The sequence below is a fragment of the Erithacus rubecula genome, assembly GCF_903797595.1.
Source record: "Erithacus rubecula genome assembly, chromosome: 9".
In the NCBI taxonomy this organism is placed as follows: Eukaryota; Metazoa; Chordata; class Aves; order Passeriformes; family Muscicapidae; genus Erithacus; species Erithacus rubecula.
In genome coordinates this window covers 28077237-28097973 of record NC_136660.1, presented here as the reverse complement: position 1 = coordinate 28097973, position 20737 = coordinate 28077237, and the positions used below count along the sequence as shown (strand labels likewise).

The 20737-nt window shown below is 37.1% G+C and overlaps 1 protein-coding gene across 4 annotated transcripts in view; it reads right to left on the bottom strand.

The window, feature by feature from the left end:
• The window catches only part of ATRNL1 (attractin like 1), a 431800-nt gene that overhangs the window by 113600 nt on the left and 297463 nt on the right, over window positions 1-20737 (bottom strand). For 2 of the 4 annotated variants that reach the window (XM_079312938.1, XM_079312936.1), the window contains exon 27: window positions 2174-2281. The exons of the other annotated variants lie outside the window; for them this stretch is intronic. In XM_079312938.1, the coding sequence (XP_079169064.1) occupies window positions 2174-2281 (108 nt within the window). The remainder of the gene's footprint in view (window positions 1-2173; window positions 2282-20737) is intronic. 4 annotated transcript variants of the gene reach the window in all.

The following is a 20737-nucleotide window of genomic DNA, read 5'->3' as shown; positions in this document are numbered from 1 at the left end:
CAGTGACATTACACAGTGCCCAAAGGGCCCAGGGATCAATGCAGTGTCACTGCAAGTGTCAGAGTTATTACAACGTCAATAAAAGTGTAACAACAATGTTCAGGTACCAGGGAGTAACACACAATGGCAATTAAAGTGTGAGGAGAGGGAATGCACTGCACCATCATCAGAATTGGAACCCCTGCTATATCAGGGCAAGATCTCTGCAGTGCCTGCAGAACATTCTGAAGCTACTGTATATTCTCATTTTTTCACAAAAGATTTGTAGCTTTAAACCTCCCAATGTGTATCAGACACGACAAAATTATTAAAGCAGTTTAATGATCCTAAATTAATGCAACAAAATGAAGTTTGCACCTATTTCATACTATTCAGTTCTTAAGCACTGCATCCTGGAAATGTGTGACCTGGATTCCCCTGAGTCCAAAAGAGCAGAATATGAAGAACAGAATGGCAACTAAAACTTTTAGTGTCCCTTCACAAAGAAGCTTAATATAGCCCCTTCATTTTTACAAAATATATACCAAAGGACAATCAATATTTGAATCACATTCATTTAATCCTCAGCACAATGCTTTTTTTGGATATAGATCAGCAGATTATAATTCCAAGGAAATCTTGAATGGATTTCATTCTGTGTATAACTATATTTTAATTAAGAAAACAACACTATGGATGCTGAATTCTAAACAATTGCTAGAAAATGCTTGGCTAGGAAAAAAAAAAGAATGTAATAAAAACTGTAAAATATAATTAAAATATTTTAGGATCTACCTCTTTTAGTGCTAAATAAAAGACACAAGAAAGAAAATGTAGCAATTAAATCGTGATGTTTACTTCTAAAGTTTAATTAAATAACCAGTATGTACAAAATTAGAATGTGGATGCCTCATCGTCCACTCACTGCCTCCATTTGAAAAGAAAACAGAAAAAAATCTTCTCAGATGCCAGTGCAGAGACAATGAAACCACATTGCAGAAAAATTAACTTTTAACTGCAGTGTAATGTGTCCTCAGTCTGGGGAGCTGGAGAGGTCTCCTGTTCCAAGATAAGAGGAGACAGAAGGAAGGTGGTTTTGGTGAAGAATGAGAGGGGTCTAGTAGTAGGTCAGCAAATAACACACCTTCTTCAAAGAGATATGTCATTTTTACTCACCATCTATTCCAAATATTTAAATTGTGACAGTAAGAACAATTGGGGTGACTTCCTGTTCAATAGCAGGACACAGCACCTCACTTTGGTAAGTACTCAAGAGCTGAATCTTTTTCTTTCTGCTATGCTTTTGTTTTTCACATTGCTCATTCTCCATGAACCTTGGAGGTTTGATAGATTGCATTTAATCTTCAATTGAGATTGGTTATTGAGAAAAGAAAGAGAAGCTTTGAATTAAAGAAGAATTGGCAGCAATGAAGAGTAAAATCTTGAAAGATTTCAGAGCTAGCACACCTCATTCCCAGGTCCCACCATAAATAGGGTAAAGTAATAATTGTAAGCAAAATATTGTAAATAAAGTTAAAGGAGTGGAGTATCATCTCCCAAAAGCTGAACCTAAATTAGATATTCATTATTATCCACCTCTACTTTCAGGTGAAACTTTTAGCATCCATTTCATGCATTATTACACCATTCCAATATCATCTTGCTTTGCATATTACTATTTTTTTCCAATGTGCTGCAATTGCAATAAAAGAATGCAGCAACATAGCCATCTCCTACAAACATGCACTACAGTCTGTATGCTTTAAACCTCTGTGTACAAAACAACACTGAATTTTTGCTCCAAGGTGCTTTAGTTAGTTTGTTTGTTGTAATGACTGTTAATTAAGATAGATGTTAACTAGATGGCACTGTGTACTTGAAGGACTGAGCATGACATTTGCTGCCTCCTTAATGCCCGAGTCCTGCATTCCTGCAGCTCACATCCATCACAACAGCACTGCCAGGTGAGCTGACTGTCACCCCAGCCCAGGCTAATGGATTCTCCAGTGGCTTTTGGTACAGCTTATGTCATGAGATTAAAACTCTGTGCCTTGGAAATGACAAAACACACATAGCCGGGACTTGTCAGCTCCAGGTAATCAGATGCTGCTTGGTTCCAGAAGCAGATGCAGATGAGACTGGCAATATAAATATGCAAATCACAATGGTCCCTTGTCAGCACCACTGTTCCTACCTCTAATGGCCCTCGTAGAAAGTCTGTTTGCTCAGCTCCTACTTCCAGTGCTACATCGACAGAAGCAAAGGGGCGGCTGGCCATCTGCTGTCGCTCCCGCATCAGTTGCTGATGAGGAAAAAATGACGTTTGAACAAAACATTAAAAAATGCACCAGATATCAGACTGCCCTACTATACCTCCCATTAAAACATAAGAATGCAAACAGCATGCACACAGTCATATTTGTGATATCCAAGTGAGAAAGTTATACTAAATCATAATCATCACCATCTATATTTACTCGAGAAATAAGCACAGAAGGTTATGATGCCTACAAATGGCCTTTTAGCTTGAACTCTGACAAACTTTCCAAATGAAAGCTTCCCTAACTGACTGTTCTCTCTAAATAACTTTGCTATTTGTGTAAGTTGCAAGCAAATATAGGAAACAGCTGGTAAAAATAGTTGAAGTCTAATTCCACTGATAATACATGCATTAGAACACCTGCCAAAAACAGGTCCACTTGGCCTTCAAATTTTCATATTTCATAACTAAGCCAGATGGAGTTAATAATGTCAGGACTCAATTTAATGCAGGATCTTTTCTGCAGTTACTTTCATATGAAGAATAATGTGTCAGGATTGGGAACTCTGCACCACTATATTGGAATACACTCAGCTACACTCACAGAGCTTGTATAATCCCTTCCAATACCAGTGTGCACACAAGTCCCAAGCAAAACCACAAAGTTAGCTCATATTTCTTCCTCAGTCTGTAATTATAATGCTTATTAAACCACGATGAATAAAAATGATGACCAGCAGTAGATATTACAGATCTTACTCCACTGGTTCAGTGCAACTAATGAAAGCTTTATTAAATATTTAAGGTGAATGAGTCGTGCAATTCCAGTGGTGTGCTCCTTCAGCTGAACAGGATATCACAGCATCTTGAAGAGACAGAACACTTGCAAAAAATGATTTATTAGAAAAGATCTGTTTCATTTTCCTAACATTTTTCTCCCTGTTATCTCTGGAAAGCTTAAAACATTAGAAAGTGGTGTCTGCATGTAAATGACACAAGCACTGTGACATACTGCTCATAAAAGCCTTTGAAATAATAAAAGGTATGCAAGCAAATATTTGCTGGCAGCTTACTAATAAACACTGTTGATTTAAGATCTGTTACAAAGCAACAAACTCATTTTGTAGTGCTTCTTATGCATTTTGCCTCGACTTGCATTTTAAGATTGTCTATAGAAATTTAAAGGCACACTTGTAACGTTAAAATCAGAAGAGAACTGTTGCCTCTCAGTGCACAGCCAGTCCCTTCCCAAGGCTGGATTTTACAGCCATGCCATGTATTTGTCAGCAAGCACCTGCACAAATGGGCTCCCAGTATATCACACCAAGAGGACAATCAATATGTCTGTGGGCAAAACTGCATGTTTTATATTGAGAATAAATAAAAGCCAACTATGAATATCTAGATGGTTAAGAATTATGTTTTTAACCCTTTACTTCAACATGAAACTGGTGCTCTCTGTCTAGGATTTGCATCAGCATTGATTTGCATCAATGCAATTTACTAATAGATTTTACAGCTGGAAAGAGCTACTACCACCCTCCAGTCCTACCAACAACTTAGCAAAGACCACAAAAACAAAGTATAAAATGCTGAGTCACTACATCCTAGAATTACTATATGTGCCTCATTTTCCTCTTAAAACAACTAAAATGAAAGACAATAGTGTTATTAGAACAGCCCTGCCACATGGAACTCATTACAGTATTCTAAGTTTGCAGAGCTATGGGCAAGTGCTTACTTTTTAATGGGAAACCAAACACTGTTTTAAACAAACAGAATTGCTTGGGGAAAATTCTCAGATGAGCAGAACAACCTATGCTACATATGCATGTACTACCATTTAAAAGATTTATTTAATGCAGTTTATAAAGATATGTATATTTGATATATCCTGTGGTTTTTAAGGTCAGTAGGTTTCTCCTTGTTTTCTCCTGGTCAGGCATTCAGCAAAACCTTTTCATTCACAAGACAGTCACTGTAATTTGGATAGCTTGCCATTTGAAAAGAGTGCCACAAAGATTCTTAATTAGCTCTGTAAACAAGAATGAAAACTTTAAAATGTTTGGTTGCCCATAAAGCGCTGCTGATTTTGGCAGCAGAACACTTGCCCATCAAAGTGCTTTCCTCAAAGCACTGCTGCTTTCCCTTCATCCTTTTAAGGCTCTCTGCAAGGTGCAGGACAGGAAAAACAAGATGCAATGAGGAGAAATACAGGAATATGTTATATTATCATTTTGAGGCTGGAAAAGGTGAATACTTCCCACCATCTGCAACTGTCCATGTACCAATATTGGGACAAAGTTCTAGAACTTCCAGTTATGGGGAATTCCTGTACCTGACCCATAGGGCATGGAACATGGAAACTGTCTGAACATGCATTTCATGAAAGCAGAAAAAGCTCTTCCTTACCTTCTCAGAAAAGAGATTACAAAAAAAAAAAAAAAAACACAACAAAAAATTCCCCCCGCAGATTTCATCACAACTGAGGCAGAAAAAACACAGGATAGTGGAGAGTGAAACTACAGTGCTGTTACTTTTATATACTCAAGTCCAAAAAAATTTCCTGAATTTAAAAAAGATCCCCAAACCCCCACTTCTCCAGTAATTAGGGATATTCACTTAGAAACATCTGATAAACACACAGTATTAACACATAATATTTGTGTATTTTATCAGAAATTTAATCTATAGCATTCAGAATGCAGGCACATCTCTAAATATTCTCTTTAAGTATGGAAATTAAAAATACCATTTTCCCAGCATAGGGCTGAGAAATTCAATGAGTATTTATATTTGACTGAGCAGGCAACCAATTTCAAGTGCAACCATAATTTTAAATCTCATTAAGTACAAGATTGTTGACAAGATTAATATTTTTAGGCATCTCTATTATTTTGCAGTAATTCCAAGGTATTAATTTATATCCTATTGAAGAGGTTTTCATATAAAGTATAGAATTACAGCTGTCTTCAGTGAAGAACAGTAAGATGCTAGGACACTATAAATGAGGTCAATTTCTTACTCGACACCCTTACATTTCTTCAAAACCCAACCATTTTGGCATTATTTCCCTATCATGGAAATTTCAGCTGATTCTGCATGAACATGTAGACATCTTAGCCTGTAGATTATGATAATTTTGAGTTTTGGTGTCCTAGTGAAATAAGGATTTTGAAATGGGACCTGCTTTCCCACCCTGAAGTTTATCTCAAGAAAGGAGTTACCTGGAAATGCAATTCAATTTTACAATTGATCAAAAAAATTCTCATTGGGGATACTATTCCTCTGATCAATGCAGTTTGGAGTAAATTAAAATGTTCCATGGCATCTTGTACGCCCTACAGTAAGGAAATGTATTTGTTGCAAAGTTCTTACTAAAGTAGAAATGTTTTGATATTTCTTTCTCTTGGTTGATAACATCGCTTTCAAAATATTTTAATGCCTATATTGTATTCATGTACAATAAAACACTCAATGCAAAATACATATTACAGTGAGTTAACATTAACAGAATACAATATTTCAGCAAGTTCAGGCTGACATGTTTCAAGTCTTTTGTATTTTAGGAAATGTTACCAGTTTGCTTCCTTTTAGCTTTTTTTTTCCTCTTTAAGACTTGCTCTCTCATGTGGAATTGGATACTATTCTTCTGACTAGCACTGCTTTTCTACGCTGTTCACCTTCCACATAACTGCCCTGCAAAAGCCCTAATTGGAAAAAAAAAATCTAATAAAGTGCATGAGTTGTTAGGAACTAGGACAGGTGTGCTTTCTCTTTGTTATAGAGTAGCAGACATTCTTGAGAGACTGATAGATTAGGAGAGCTGAAAAGGATGAGGCCATTTTAGTGCCATAATAGGATGAGCAGGGCAATCCTTTCAGAGATATTTCTGTGGCTGTTTGGCTCCTCTAGTGAGCTCCTGTAGCCCATGGGTGCCCAAAAGATCCTGGAGTGACCCAGAAGGGGTCACTGGCCAGTGTGCATGCCCAGGGTCACGGGGCACTGGGGTAGAGGAAGAGGTGACAAACAACAGAAAAAACATTCAGGAGGCTTCTGACTGCCAAACAGAGCCAGGAGGTCTCAACACACTGCTCCAGAAATAAGGGAATGACAAGCAAAATGTCTCTTATTTTAACAGCAGCTGTGTAGGTGTTTTAGTTTTTCCTCCTTTACATCTTAGATGGGTTTGGTTTTCTTCCTAGATCACATCACTATCAACATGGTACCAGGACATGTATGACTTTTGTCAAGGTGAGTATTGAAAACCAGGAAAATGGTAATTCTGCAACTCTCTGAAAACTGTCTAGTTCAGTGCTGCACAACCCTCCTAGTGACAAGGATTTTCCAAATGTCTAATTTGAAATTCCTATTCTGCTTATTCATCCTGCAGCTCTGACTTGTCTGCACTTACAACTTGGTCACCTCCTTTGCTGCTTTCTGTACTGTCAGCTGCTGATGTGAGTAACATCCAAAGGCTACAACAGAAGAGTTAACAATGCCATGCATTAAATCTGAGTTTTACAGGAAAAGTATTCGCAAGGAGAAAAAATGTCAAAACTTCACAGAGAGTTGCACTGACAAATTTCTGATCTGCATTTGACAAGCTCCAAGGCTTAAAATGTTAAGACTGTATGTAAATAGACAGCCCTGAAAAACCAGAGTATCTCTAAACAATGCAATCCACCCATTCATTTAATATTTTTGAGGGTTCTTGCTGCCACATCCAATCAACAGAAGTAACTTACACACATCTATGTAAAAAAAATTAATTCTCTTCCCAAATCTTAAGTTCTCATTTTCAAACTGAATTATATATAGTGATATTTGAATGAAGCTCTGATTATTCACTTTAACTTGCACAAGGCAAAGCTTGCCTTCATGTAAATTTTCCCATTGTAACTTCTGGTGTTGAAAATCTTGGTTTAAATTGGCTATTTAGATGGCTGGAAAGGAGAGCAATTTCTCATTTACATGTAGAATAAACTATTTTACTTGGTTAATTTCCAAATCAGCTGCTTTCATTGGAAAGGCAGATCACAGTCATTAAACTTTTTTGTTGGTTTTTAGGTGAAATAAGCTCACCATTCCATGACTGCACGAGATACAGTGGTTTTAAGAGATGGATAAAAGCTGGCAAAGGAAACCAAGCAGCAGGAATAGCCATAGTTCTGACAGCAGTCTGACAATCTGAACTCAGCCATTCCCTCCATCATGAACTTCCTAAACAATCATTTCCCTCTGCCTCATTTCCCACCGTGCTAAGTGGAAAGTGCCCTGACACAAGAGTGCATTCAGGTAGGCAATGAGATATTACAATGATGGACATAGCACAACGTGCTATTTGCACTGCAAAATAGAGTCTGTGGAAACTTCCTGAGATACAGGGCCTATTCCATGTCACTTTGTTTTAAAATTGCCTGAAGAACAGGTGCTCTGAGGCGTGTGCAAAGGTCTGTCATGGGAAAAAAATGAGAGGAGTTATACTTTTTGTCCTAGCTTTATACTGAATAAAATGAAGGGTTATTTAAACTAGACATAGTCCAGCAAACAACAGCTAAGACATACTTAAAATACAGTGTACACATCCCCAAAAAATAACAGTTCCAAAAGGTCAAGTTTTTATGTATCCCTTTTGGAAACCAAATACCAGTCGTCTGCAATTTCCCTTGAACAAATCAAAAATGAGAAAAAAAGATGAGCCCTGAAAAGGTCATTTTGTTGCTAGATCCAAGGAACAGATATTTAATGTATTGCACATTAGCAAGCAAAGAGCAAAATGTGAATCTGCTGTGACTTCAGCTTTTGGAACTTTTTGATACTGGAATAGAATTCCCATCTCTAGAACACTGAAAGTGGCACTCTGGGTGATGCTCATTTGCCAGTAATTTATGGGGGATCATGTTACAACAAAGTTGTGTTTGATCCTTCATATTTTTTCCCTAAAGAAAATTTTGGCATGGGGAGATTTTTTGGGTGCTAAGAATCAATAATAAACTCAAAATATAACTTTCTGCTTTCAAATTTAAGAAGTGCTAAACAAGACCTAATCCTATTATCTCTTTCACTTGGATCACAGTGAATCCACGTTGCATTCTATACAGACCTGTAATCACAAACATTTTAAAGGCTCCTAAAGAGGCACTTAAGTCTTCCAGTAGGCCTTGCTAATCCCAGAATTGTGCTCTTATTCCTAATCAAGTGGGGTTAAAAAAATCCTTTTAGCAAACTGTTGAATATTTTGTTGTTAGCTGGCAGAACCATTTTCACTTTTTCACTTTCAGACAGAAAATTTCTAAAAATGCTTGTTCTGCAAAGTAATTCTGTGTACAGAGAAAAGAGCCAGGTTAACTAATTATAGATGTTGAAGTGTTTTCACAGAAGACATTCTGTGCATGCCTAAGGACAGTTGTTTATAAGTGAATATATTAAAATATGTCTTAGAATTATTTCAGAATATGAAAGAGTCAAGTATCGTATGGTGTAAACTACCCCATGGAACTCTGTCATCTAAAATGGTGCCACATAAATAATGATTTCAAAATGTCTTCTAAAGAGCTACTTAAAAACATAACTACCATTTTTATGAGTGAAATAGTCACAGTGGGAAACTTCTTTTAAATAAAAAAAAATCAGCCCTTTCCTACCAATGTTGCTGTTGTTGGCCTTTTGACATGAGGCACCCTGAATATAATCCATCATTACCATAACTGTTAAAAACCAGATTTAGTTATTTATCTTCAACAACAGATGTTAAGCTGATAATTCCCAGTTCTTCCCAAAGTAATTTAAATTGTTTTAAAGATAGAAAATAAGTTCTGATAAAGGAAACTGGGTTTAAGTGGCAGCCCATGAGATCACCGGGTCCACCCCTGTGCCGTGGTCCAACACAAGAGCAGTGCAATCATGATTCTTCTGGCATATGTATGTTTTATAAAAATGCCACAGTGGCAGAGGTTCCACAGTCACTCCAGAACTTCAGAGCACCTAAATTAAATCTCCATGCTGAAATTTGAGCCAATTGTTTCTTGCACTGCCTGCAGTAGAGATCATTCTCTGTCTACAAGTGAGGAGAAACCACCCCCAAAACTCTTGTGTGCTTCACAGGAGTTCTTTATAAATCTGAAATTTCCCTTCAACCTTCTCAACTGTAAACAACCATGGGTATGTAAATGTTATTTCATCACTCCTGCTCCCATCTTCAGTGCTCCCTTCTGTCTTAAATCAACACCAGCACCAGATCCCAGCAGAAGCCCACTCAATGCACCTTTCCCTTACTACAATGAACAACTTACATCCAACAACTTCAAAAATACACTTTGACAGTCACTTCCTATTTGTCTAAAATGCCTGTTAATCTGCTGTATCAAGAAATTGGGTTTGGCTTGACACAACTTGTGCTTGAAAAAAATAACATAAAATGCCTCACTTCACTTTTTTCTACATTCCTAGATAATGTAAAAATAGTTTATCCCAATACTTTCCTAAGAATTAATGATAAATTGGCTGGTGTTTAATTGCCCAGCCCTTTCTTTGCCCTCTTCTTTTTTTAGATAAGAATTATCTCTCATCATACCTGAAATCTTGGAACCCTGACAGGCTCTGGAATCACGTATATGCTTAACCAAATCTCTACATATTCTAAAATAAATTAAGCCAGGTTTTGCAATCTGAAAATATTTAGCAAGTATTCTCCTACCTATTTTTCTGCTTTATTGCTTGATATTGTACCCCATTTTCACTGTAGGTACTTATGAACTTTTTTTAAGTGGCCCTAACTAAAGCACTTTTTAAAAGATACTACTTACTAGCACAGAGAAAATAAGAAAAAATAACAGTGTACATAATATTACTTTAAAGAGAAGCTAAAGTACAGGACATATATATCTTAATTTGCAAACAATGTCAATGCATTTTTTAACCTACATGACACAAAAAGGGTAGACACTGGATTTGTTTCCTCTGTGAACTGATGTGAAAAGTCACAGTCCAAATTATAATGACTGAATTGGAGCTAGGCCAATTTATAAAAAGCTAAAGTGTCTGAAATGTACCTGGATCCCAGGCCCCATAGTCACTTCAGGTGACCAAAATATTCAGATTTTCTTTCCAGATGACATTGAATTCAAGGCTTACATTTATTTTTGTTTTATAATGAAATCATGACATGAACAAAAATCATAAAAGAAGATAAATAATAATACTAAGTAGGAAAGATGGGATGTACTCCAACAAAGATGAAGTTTGCCTTTATTATTACCTCTAATTCTTTAAAACCATTTATTATTTGAGATTAATGGTACACTGATAAAGTGACAATGTAAATTAAACTTTTAAAGTGCAGCACTACTGTTGATCATAGAACTATCCTAAAGGGATCCTTTAGAAGCTCCTTAAAGCACAAATGATATTACCATTAAGGAAGTTAAACTGGTGATGTACCATGACTGACTGATCCCTCTAAATGCTTTTCAGCTTTAATCTTTAGAGTATTTAGCAAATAACCATCATTGTCACTGCCTTGCAAAGGGGACCAATAAGAGGTACCTTGACCAGTGTCCCTGCCTGTTTCAGGATGGAAATTCCCTGACTCACACAAATCCCCAGTGCAAGGAGATGAATGCTACAGTGCTGCTGTCTGGGCTGAGTAAAGTCCTTCCATCAAAGCCTTCCAAATTTTGACTCTGTGTTACAAGGCTGTTAACTCCCTTTTCAGTAAAAATGACCCTCATTTTTAGCTCAACCCCTGCATCCAGTAGAAGTTGCAATATCAAATATTTTTCACAGAAGCCATTCAATTATAAATTATTAGTAAAGACACAGTTGTATGTTATTGCCAAGATCAGAAACAAGTCTGATCACTCTGAATGTACAGAAATCCCTTATAACAAATCCCATCCACCTGGCATTTTCAGCAAGAAGGGGTTTGTCTAATCAACATAAAATTAGGATACCCATCTGAAATCTGGGTTCTAGCCAAAGAAATATTCCAAACCTCACAGATTTGCTCACCATACGTGGTACATTTTGGTCAGCAAGAATTTGGCACTCACTGCTGAGGGGAATGGGTACAGCCAGCTCATGTTGTGCAGGGGAGCAAGAGGCTCTGAAACTGATGCAGTTCTGCTGTTTGATCAGAGCAATAATGTGAATTAAAGCAGTTCTCCTTTGTTCACGTTGCCTCTGTTTGAAACAACTCATTTAGCAGATGCAAGATGCTACACTTTTAATGGGGGTGCTCAAGAATACTTGAGCAGGAAAAGCTGATGGAAGAACTTTCCACACCTGCTAGAGAATTAAGAAATGAAGGCCACTGACCAGCCCTCATCTTTGAAAGAAACCAAGGAACCAAGATCTTGCACAAGAAAATACAAAAATCAAGAAGCTGCTGACAGCAGAAAAAGTCTGAAACTTGTAACATTTCTATGGAGAATTATTTTAAGAGTTGAATTGCAAGCAACCTAAAGGGACAAGAGCCTGTCTAATCTCCTAAAATATTTCAGCCATATCATAATTTTAGAAACAGATGGTTTTCAAGGATTAACTACACCAAAAAGATTAAAATTCAGTTCTGAAATAAGAAGCACAACACTAATTCCAAGAGACTACCTATTACCTGTAGCAGTAGAAGTCAGATTGCTATTCTATTAATTTTAATAATTTTGTGCACAAACCCGCTGCAAACAAGGAAATCTGATTTTCCCAGTACTGTTCCTACAAGGGATTGCACCAGCCCGTGTGTGTGCATACTCTACAGATAAAAAGAAATAATGTGAAGAAGTTAATCCCTCACTGCTGCTACACTGAGACTTTCAATATAAAAATGACAGAGTGTAAATCAAAGCACTCTGGCATTTTGAGCTCCAGTCAGAATGTTTCAAGAGAGAGAAGTGGGACGATTTAGAGTTCATCAATTATATCACATCAAATTAGCCTCTATCACAGGCTTGGCTCGACAGCTTTCATCTATTTTAATTTACAACAGAGAGGACAGCCAAGTACAGGATTGTGGCAATGACACAGTCAGAGGGAAGCACAGCACTTTTTTGTCACAGGAATGGAAGGCTAGTCTGAACAGCCACTTCAGCTGGGTCAAACACTCCAAACACATTAAGTTTCTTTCATTTGCTTTGATCCAACACCCTCATCCTCATTTCAGGAAGCAGTGTACTACTCAACATATTTTTAGCCATTCTGCAGTCACTGTCTTTCTACAGACTCTGTTCTGTATACATCTACCTTACACAGTGATTTACCTTTGCAGTGAAATCCTTAAAATAGATGAGCAGATCAGGGGAAGGCTATTGTAACTGTATGTGGTTAGGACATAGGCTAGCTACCTTAAAGTAAAACCACCATCAGTAAATTGTTAGAATTTGCCTTCCAACTGACAGACTTTAAATTTGAATTTGCCATGGTTATTTGAATACACTGACAGTGCAATAACTTAAATCACAGTGAAGCACAGGAAAGCACTGAAGAACCTTACACAGATGTAACTTCACAAAACATTTTATATTAAGAATTCATCCCTTTGCTATGGATATGATCACAAGCACTGTGCATCATTTAAATTGCTGTTTAGAGGCTTAGATAGATTCAAACAGAAAATGGGCCTCATGTTAGCACTGCATAGTGGGGAATTTGCACAACAAGGATGAAAAGCCAGCTTTACTGTTTCTACACACAGTAAATCCTAAGAAAGAAATGAAAGAATAAAAATACACTTTCCCACACAGCATTTGGTTTCCCTCTTCTCTTAAAATCCTTCCTTGTCTTAACACAGGAAAATAAAAGTAGGAATTTGAAAATGCATATATTGCAATGATTAGTTCAGCAGAATGAGCAGGGTCTTTCAGAAGTATATTTCCACAGTCTCTATGCACATTGGATTTACATGCACATAATTTTTACCTGCTTTCCTCTAATATGGCCCATTTCCAAATTAAATACTGCAAGCTTTAGGCAAGTCAAGGTCAACCTTCCTATTCCTTTATTTTCTCCCCAAGCTTGACTTTGCTGGTAGGGTTTTAAGTAGTGAACTTCTAATAGGATTTTTATAGCAGTCTTAAAGGGTTTTCTTAAATAATCATATCAGATTAAAATGCTTGGGGACAAATAAATTATCAGAATTTTTGACTGCTACTTTTTAGAAACTCTCACTCTCATATTAGGAGTGATGAGTTGGAGCAAAAATTTAAGAGACAGTATTATCTTTTACCTGGAATCTTAATTGGCTCCTTTTCATATGCAGTCTTATACAGTTTGATAAAGAATGAATACAATACAATATATTCATGACATTCCTCTTACAAAACTGAAAACATCAGACATTTTTACATTCTGCATAGGAATCTTTTACCTGCATTAGAGAGAGCCCTAAATTTTTCAACAGCATGGACTTGTTTTCTGCTACTGTTTCCAGCTGGATTGGTTTAAAATGTCAAGAAACCTGCTATATGTTAAGGGTTTTTTTTAATATGGGCATCTGCTAAATGTTTTCAAATCTACACCACCAAAATATGTGAGACAGCTGGAATTTCATTAATTGGAATTTATTTACCAAGAAAAAAGCCAGTAACATCCTTAACTGAGAGACAAAAGAAAACAATGATATGTATGAGTTAAAGATGCCACACGTTGCAATGATTTTCCTCAGCAGACCTGCATTTATCACTGTGCATTCAAAGTAAGGACTTGCCCTCAGGAGCTCCTTAAAAAGAGCATGACAACGATGATTTGGCTAATTAATTTTCCTTACTTATTTGGAATTGAGGGACATATTACATTCTAAAATGTAATGCTCAAACCCTTCACCATGAGTTTTGATTTTTTTACTTGGGGCTGGGGGGGTTGGTTGATTATTAACAGGGAAAAAGATATTTCTTGATCATGTGAACTTTCTCTGTTAAATAGATGTGTTTCAACAAACACATATGAATTCAAGATGATATTAATCTCTGCAGGGAAACATTTATATTCTCTCTCCCCTCTAACAGAGGGCCAGCAAACCTTCTCTATTTTCCTCTGGGTAAGGATCCCACTTAATATTAGCCCTAGCACAGGTTCAAAATGCCAGATGGCAGCAGGGAAGGCTGGACCCTGCAGAGGAGGCAGCTCCTTGCTGTGAGGCACAGATCAGGCTCCTGTCAGTGGAGCTGAAACACCACACAGGTGTGAAGTGCCAGAGCACTGGTGGGATGTGATGACCTGAAAACTTTCTCTGATCCTTCCCTGCCATACACAGATGAGGTGGACTACAGAAGCCATTAAAGGTGCTACAGGAAAAATTTCTGGACAATGCCCCCACTGCAGTTTTCCTACACTTGTGGAGAACTTTATCCACCAGTGCTCAATGCTTAAGACAAACTATTCAGATTTGGCACTGGGGATGCTGAACACTGGTAATAGGTCCCAAACCCTCAGCTAAGGCCATCAGGACAAGGATGTTCTTCCTCCACCAGGTTAGGAGGGGTTTGGAGCTTCTCATGCAGTAGGAAACTTTTCTTTGATTGCTCAGTGTAACAATTCCTTACACCCACAATCCATACCAGTGTGGAAAATCCAGTTTATACAGAGGCAGGCAGTGCCAGGATATGAAAGACCAGCATCAGCTGTGATTTTTCTTATGTGCAGCCCTAACATTTGTATTAGGAGAAGGCAACATGAAAATCCAGCAGCAAAGACACCTTGATGACAGGCAAAGGGAGACTGAACAGTCCCACTTAGTGGATTATTAAATTGAGTGTTACCAAATTAAAAATGTACACAGACACAGGTTACTTTAACCACATTTTGATCTTTTTTCTCCTATATAGCCATTTTTGAGAGTCAGTACACAAGGGGCTACTTTAACCTGCGTAAGTGGTTCCAAACAGATCCCTACAAATAATTTGGATATTTTTGGTGATTGATTATATTATGTTTCCAAACTCCTACCTGGTTCAAAATGCAAAGAATCATATTATTCCCACAGGTAATTTCTTCAACATCTTATGAGTACTCCAAGGAATTAGAAAATGTTTAGTATTTTTGTTTTCTGACAATTAGTATTTTTAGCATGAAGCTACAATTGACAGCATTCATGATTCAAATACAAAAATCCACCTTATATAAGAAGTCTTAAGTGGCTGTTTGACATTTACTGCTTTGTCTGTGGTCAAACACAAAGAGTGGGCAAACTCCACTAATAAATTTGGTTTCATACAGGAATAACCTTGCACCTACAAATTATCAATTGTAAGAATAAAGCCTTATTAGGAAATTAATAATTTTTAAAGAGGATTGAAATATTTGCCTTGTTTTCTAATTTATCAGCACTTTGATTCCCTTCCATTCGAATTCTGATGAATGAGTTTTATGATTTCAACAGTAAAAGTTTGCTTGCAGTTATATTTCACTGGCCTTTAAAATAACGTGCTTTCATTCCTGTCCTACAGGCAAAAGTCATCTCTCAGTTTCTCAGTTTTTGATGGAGGGAAATTTTGACCTAATTTTATGAAACTTTAAAGGCAAAAGATGTCAACAATTCTTAAACATAGTTTTTTAAACTCAAGTGCAATAAAAGGTGCTTCGATAAAAATCAATGTATGAAAATTGTGGTTTATCAAATTATTTTCTTTGCAATTGGCTCCAGTCACATGCAAAAAATCCTCCCTTAAGTTGTACCAACATTTCAGAAATATAGTGATTATACAAATTGAAGCTATTTGGGACTATTTATGTTTCCTCTTTTATATCAGTTGGTATTAGAGTCCAAATTTCTAAAATATACACCCTAAATTGTCTTCTTGTCTGTCACATCTCTTCTTATGCTGAAAGTAAAATAGACCCTTTTTGAAAACCCACTGCTCCTGACATCAGTTTACACATGCTCCAGCATGGATTTAAAAGTATGGCTTTATTTTAAAAACTCTGGCCTGATTACAAAAGTACAGGTTATACAGTTTAGTACTCATGAAATGAATGGTTTGCACCTGAATTAGACCAGAAAAGAGAAAAGTCATTGGAATTCACAGATGCTGAAACACAGCTTGAGCTACTTACTCCTCTTTTCTTCATTTATATTCAGTGAATCAAGGCTTACTGCAGCTGAGTATCTCAATTATTACCATTAATTCCCTGCATTGTAAAGCACTTACATCCACAGCAGAGACCAGCTCCTTCCCTAATCAGGTCCTTCATGGTTTTCAGAAAACAGGAAGTGCAGAGTGAACCACACTGAGAATAAGAGTTGACACCACTCAGACTGACGAGTCCAAGTTTTGCTAAACCACAATGTCATTCCATACCTTGTCAATGAAGAATCCCCCTTGTTTAGTTCCCATTTAATGAGAAATTCTGCTTTGTTTTTCTGATACATTTAAAGTTCTGTGTCTGAAAATATATTGCCTTCAGTCATGCATAGACAACATGAAGACAAGTGGATTTTATTCTACAGTTTGATTGCCTCTCTCTTGAGCATTGACACAACAAAATATTTAACTAGTTAGAGGGATTTGCATAAAGGAACACTGCAGTATTTAGGAGTAGATAAAACACAGTCAAATCTTATAGAATAAAAATGCTTCCTTTACATTTTCATCCACTACCTATATTGCATATCTAAATAGCTTGACTTGAAGTAACTAAAATATTTTAAAATTCCTTGTACTCAATCTAATGTAATATGTATATTGAATAAAGTTATTTAAGGAGCCACACCAGCACATGCAATAATTATACCAGCATTTACTGCAAGTACAAGAAGGAAAGGATATTGGGTCTATTCTTTTTCCATAGTGTATAGTGGGTTGTTTCAGATACTGAGCTAGTTTGAACATATAAAACATGACTTTTTTTAGCAAGTCAAAGTAAGGCTTACACAGAATGAAGGCAAATAATTTACATACATATAGGTGTCCCAAATTTCATGTATTCTATTTAATTCCAATGCATATTAGGCTTTCACAGCTGAGTGAAGAGGATTTTTTAATACAGCTGGAAAGTGAACTGAAGAATAATGTTGGCTACAGACTGCTGGGCAAGCCAAGAGACTTGTGAGCCAGTTTCCTCTTCTGAAAAAAGTGTCAAAATACACAGCAGAGAGCTACCTGGAATTGCAGCACCTTCTGAACATTTCAGAGATCAATGTTCACCTGACCCAAACCAAAATAATTCTATTTTTCACCCACTCATTGGACAGTTTCCCTGGAATATCTCATTTCTCATACAAAGCTGACATTTAGATAAAGTAGTATTTTTGAAAAGAAAAATACGCTCTTTAGCTTTAATAATAAATAATGAGAAACATTTAGTGTAGGGATCATTGCCATAATTTCAAGGATTTTACTAATTCTATAATATAACATATCTTGAAGCCATTCAGGAATATTTCTGATCCTACTCTACATCAAAGAACTGCATGAATTGTTATGCAGAAAATAAGCAAAACCAAATTGTGTGAAGTAAGACTCAGCCACGATGAGAGATGACACACAGTTTACTCAATTTACTCTGGGATTATTTTTTTTTTTGCTAATCTTGTATTTCCAGACAATATTTTATCCCTTTAACATACAAAGTGCAGGTTGGTAGTTGTGACTCATCTGCACAAAGCAGCTCTTTTGTTTTTCTCTCCTGGGGCACTCCTCATCCAGAGGCAAACTCACCATCAGGGCAGAAGAATCAAGCTGTGATGTGCCATGAAGCAACAACAGACACTGGACCTGCAGCTTACTACATGAAAAATGGACTTCTAACACCACTGCACCTGGACATAGATAATATTTACTTTTCAAAGAGTAAGTAACCCTCTATCCACCACCCTAATGTGGGCCATCCATTTCAGCTGCATTTCTCGAAGGACATTTATTTAAAAGAAACATCAACGGTGACAGTATTATATATATGCATATATGTATGTGTATACACATGGCTCAATACAGCACACTTTTTAAACAGTCTCATACAATTTCTAATAAAAGGCCCAATTTTTTGCCTCATTAACAAACCAACCTGCACACCAAGTTGCCACAAACCCCTCAAACAACTGGGCATTATTTGTGGACACATTGCTATTTCTGCTAAAAATCCCCAAGGCTATATGATGCAAAACTTTGCAGACTGAGGATATGTGAAAGTCTCCTTAAATATCTGGATTTGCACAGAGGTGGTTTTGAGGGCTGTGCTTCAGCTTGGTGCTGCAGACAATTGTACCAGTGCACAGAGCTTGGCTGCTGTTTCCTAATGCAAAATGACACAGTGCATTATTTGCCACATCAGGAAAAGCAGAAACTGTGCCCTAAGGCAGAACATCCTGAGTCATAATTATTCAATTACCATGTTTAAGATCATCCACTGTTGTGTGAGCACTGTGAAAACAAGGCATAATGAAGTGGGTTACACCAGGTCTGACATTTCACCCTTCTGTCTGATCATGCTCACTTTGGGGATTTAATTCAGTTCTGTTATACAGTTCTGTGAGGCTTATTTTTATCTCCATTTTAATATTAAACTAGAAAACATTTATGTTTACATGTTGTGGAAGTGTTTCATGCTACATTAAAAAAATATTTACAATCTATCCAAAGAGCACATTTAAAATATTTTAAAATATTTCAAATATTTTCTAGGGAGCTAGAAAAATAGAAGAATTATTAATTCATTATTGTTATCAATGCAAACTGCACATACTGATCTATACAATAATACACATTTTTATTACAACACACTACTGTGAATACAATCATTGGGGAATGCTACGAAGAAGAGAAATAATAGAAAAATTAATAAAAAAACCCCAACACAACAAGAAAGATTATAACCACAAGAATGTTTCTGCGAAACAAAAGCAATAACAAATAAAAAATGAATGGAAAATGTTTACAAGGTTATTTCTCATCTGCCCAGCACTATAACAGACGATTTAAAACATATTTAATATTTTATGTAACAGAATCCATAGGTAGCAAGACCTCAGCTCACACCCTGATGGAGCAGACTTCAGGAGGGAACCCAAGTACAGCCCTGAGCCAACTGGAGGGGCAGGAGCCCTTCCCTCTGTCCTTTCTGTGCAGATAAGAGAAAAACTTGGGATTCTGCCATGGTGGCTCCTCTCTCAGGAGGGGCAGATCTGGGATGGATTTGCCCTTTCTTTCAGAAATGGTGCAGGAACATCCTTCTGCACTCCTTCAACCTCTGCCTCCTGACAGTGCCCTCACAGCCAGAGGCAGAGGGGCAGAATCACAGAATCACAGAACATTCCAATTTAGAAGAGACCAACAGAAGTGGAGTCTAACTCCTGACCCTGCAGGGCAGCCCCAAGAATCCACCATGTGCCTGTTTTCCAAACTGTTCCTGGACTCTGGCAGCCCTGGGGCTGTGACCACATCCCTGGGGAGCTGTTCCAGTGCTCAGCCACACTCTGGGTGAAGAAGCTTTTCCTACTATCCACCCTAAACATTCCCTGACACAGCTTCAGCCTTTATGGATGTACAAGCTGTGTACTCAGTGGCCAGACATTATTTGGTTTGGTTCAGCAACTATTCCCTCAATACAGGGATAGGGACAACAAGAACAGCATCCTGTGTTTGATCCCACTTGGGAGCTGCCTGTTGGGCCAGACTGGTGGTGTACTCAGAACAAAACCAGGAAATTTAGTCACCTTGATAAGAATGGATTGATGAGCAAAAATACAGAACAGCTAAAATTTCCCATTCTTTTCCTGTAACTACTGTAAGAAAATAAATATATATTATAAAAAAATCATAGTATTTTCTTCTTCATGGATAATGCTCAAATAGGAAAGAAAAACACAGAAAATATACAGATGATTTATAGAATGGCAAGATTTTCCCAGGATCCTTATGCAGGCCATACCACAGCAGTAAATATTCCTCAGTGCATAGAGATATAAAAACACAGCACTAACTCTCCAAAGAAAATAGATTCTAGGAAATTTAATCTGGCTTCTTTGTAGGTGTGGGGCAAAAACAATATGGATTTTAACAGAATGCTAAGATAAGACTAAATGTACATGTACAGATAGATGTCTATATATTAAAGTAGCACAAAGTGTAAAGCCAAAAAAGGGGCTAAAAAGCAATTTAGCTGAAGAACAAGGATCTCAGGTATTAATTTACTGCTACAGATATGAACCTACAACCAACACAAGCACAGAAAAATTCCTATGCAAATAAGGAAGGCAAGCTAGTCCTACTTCCCCTGCATATGTTCAGTAAAAGGCAAACATAATATCATGGGACAAGTAAAAACCTCCTCACCAATTTTTATAGTGAATGCTTTAAAAAAACGACAAGCATTTAAAATCCAGCTCTCAAGGTGCAGAGAAGCCAAGTGGGACATGTTCTTAAACGTGACACAATCCTTGCCTCTGACATTATCCTCTGGAACATTTACTCAGGGTCCATGGCTTTTGATAACAGCTCAGCATACTGCTGCTCTTCTCCAATTTATTCTGCAAGATTTTGATCTGCCTGCTGATTATCTCTGAGCCAG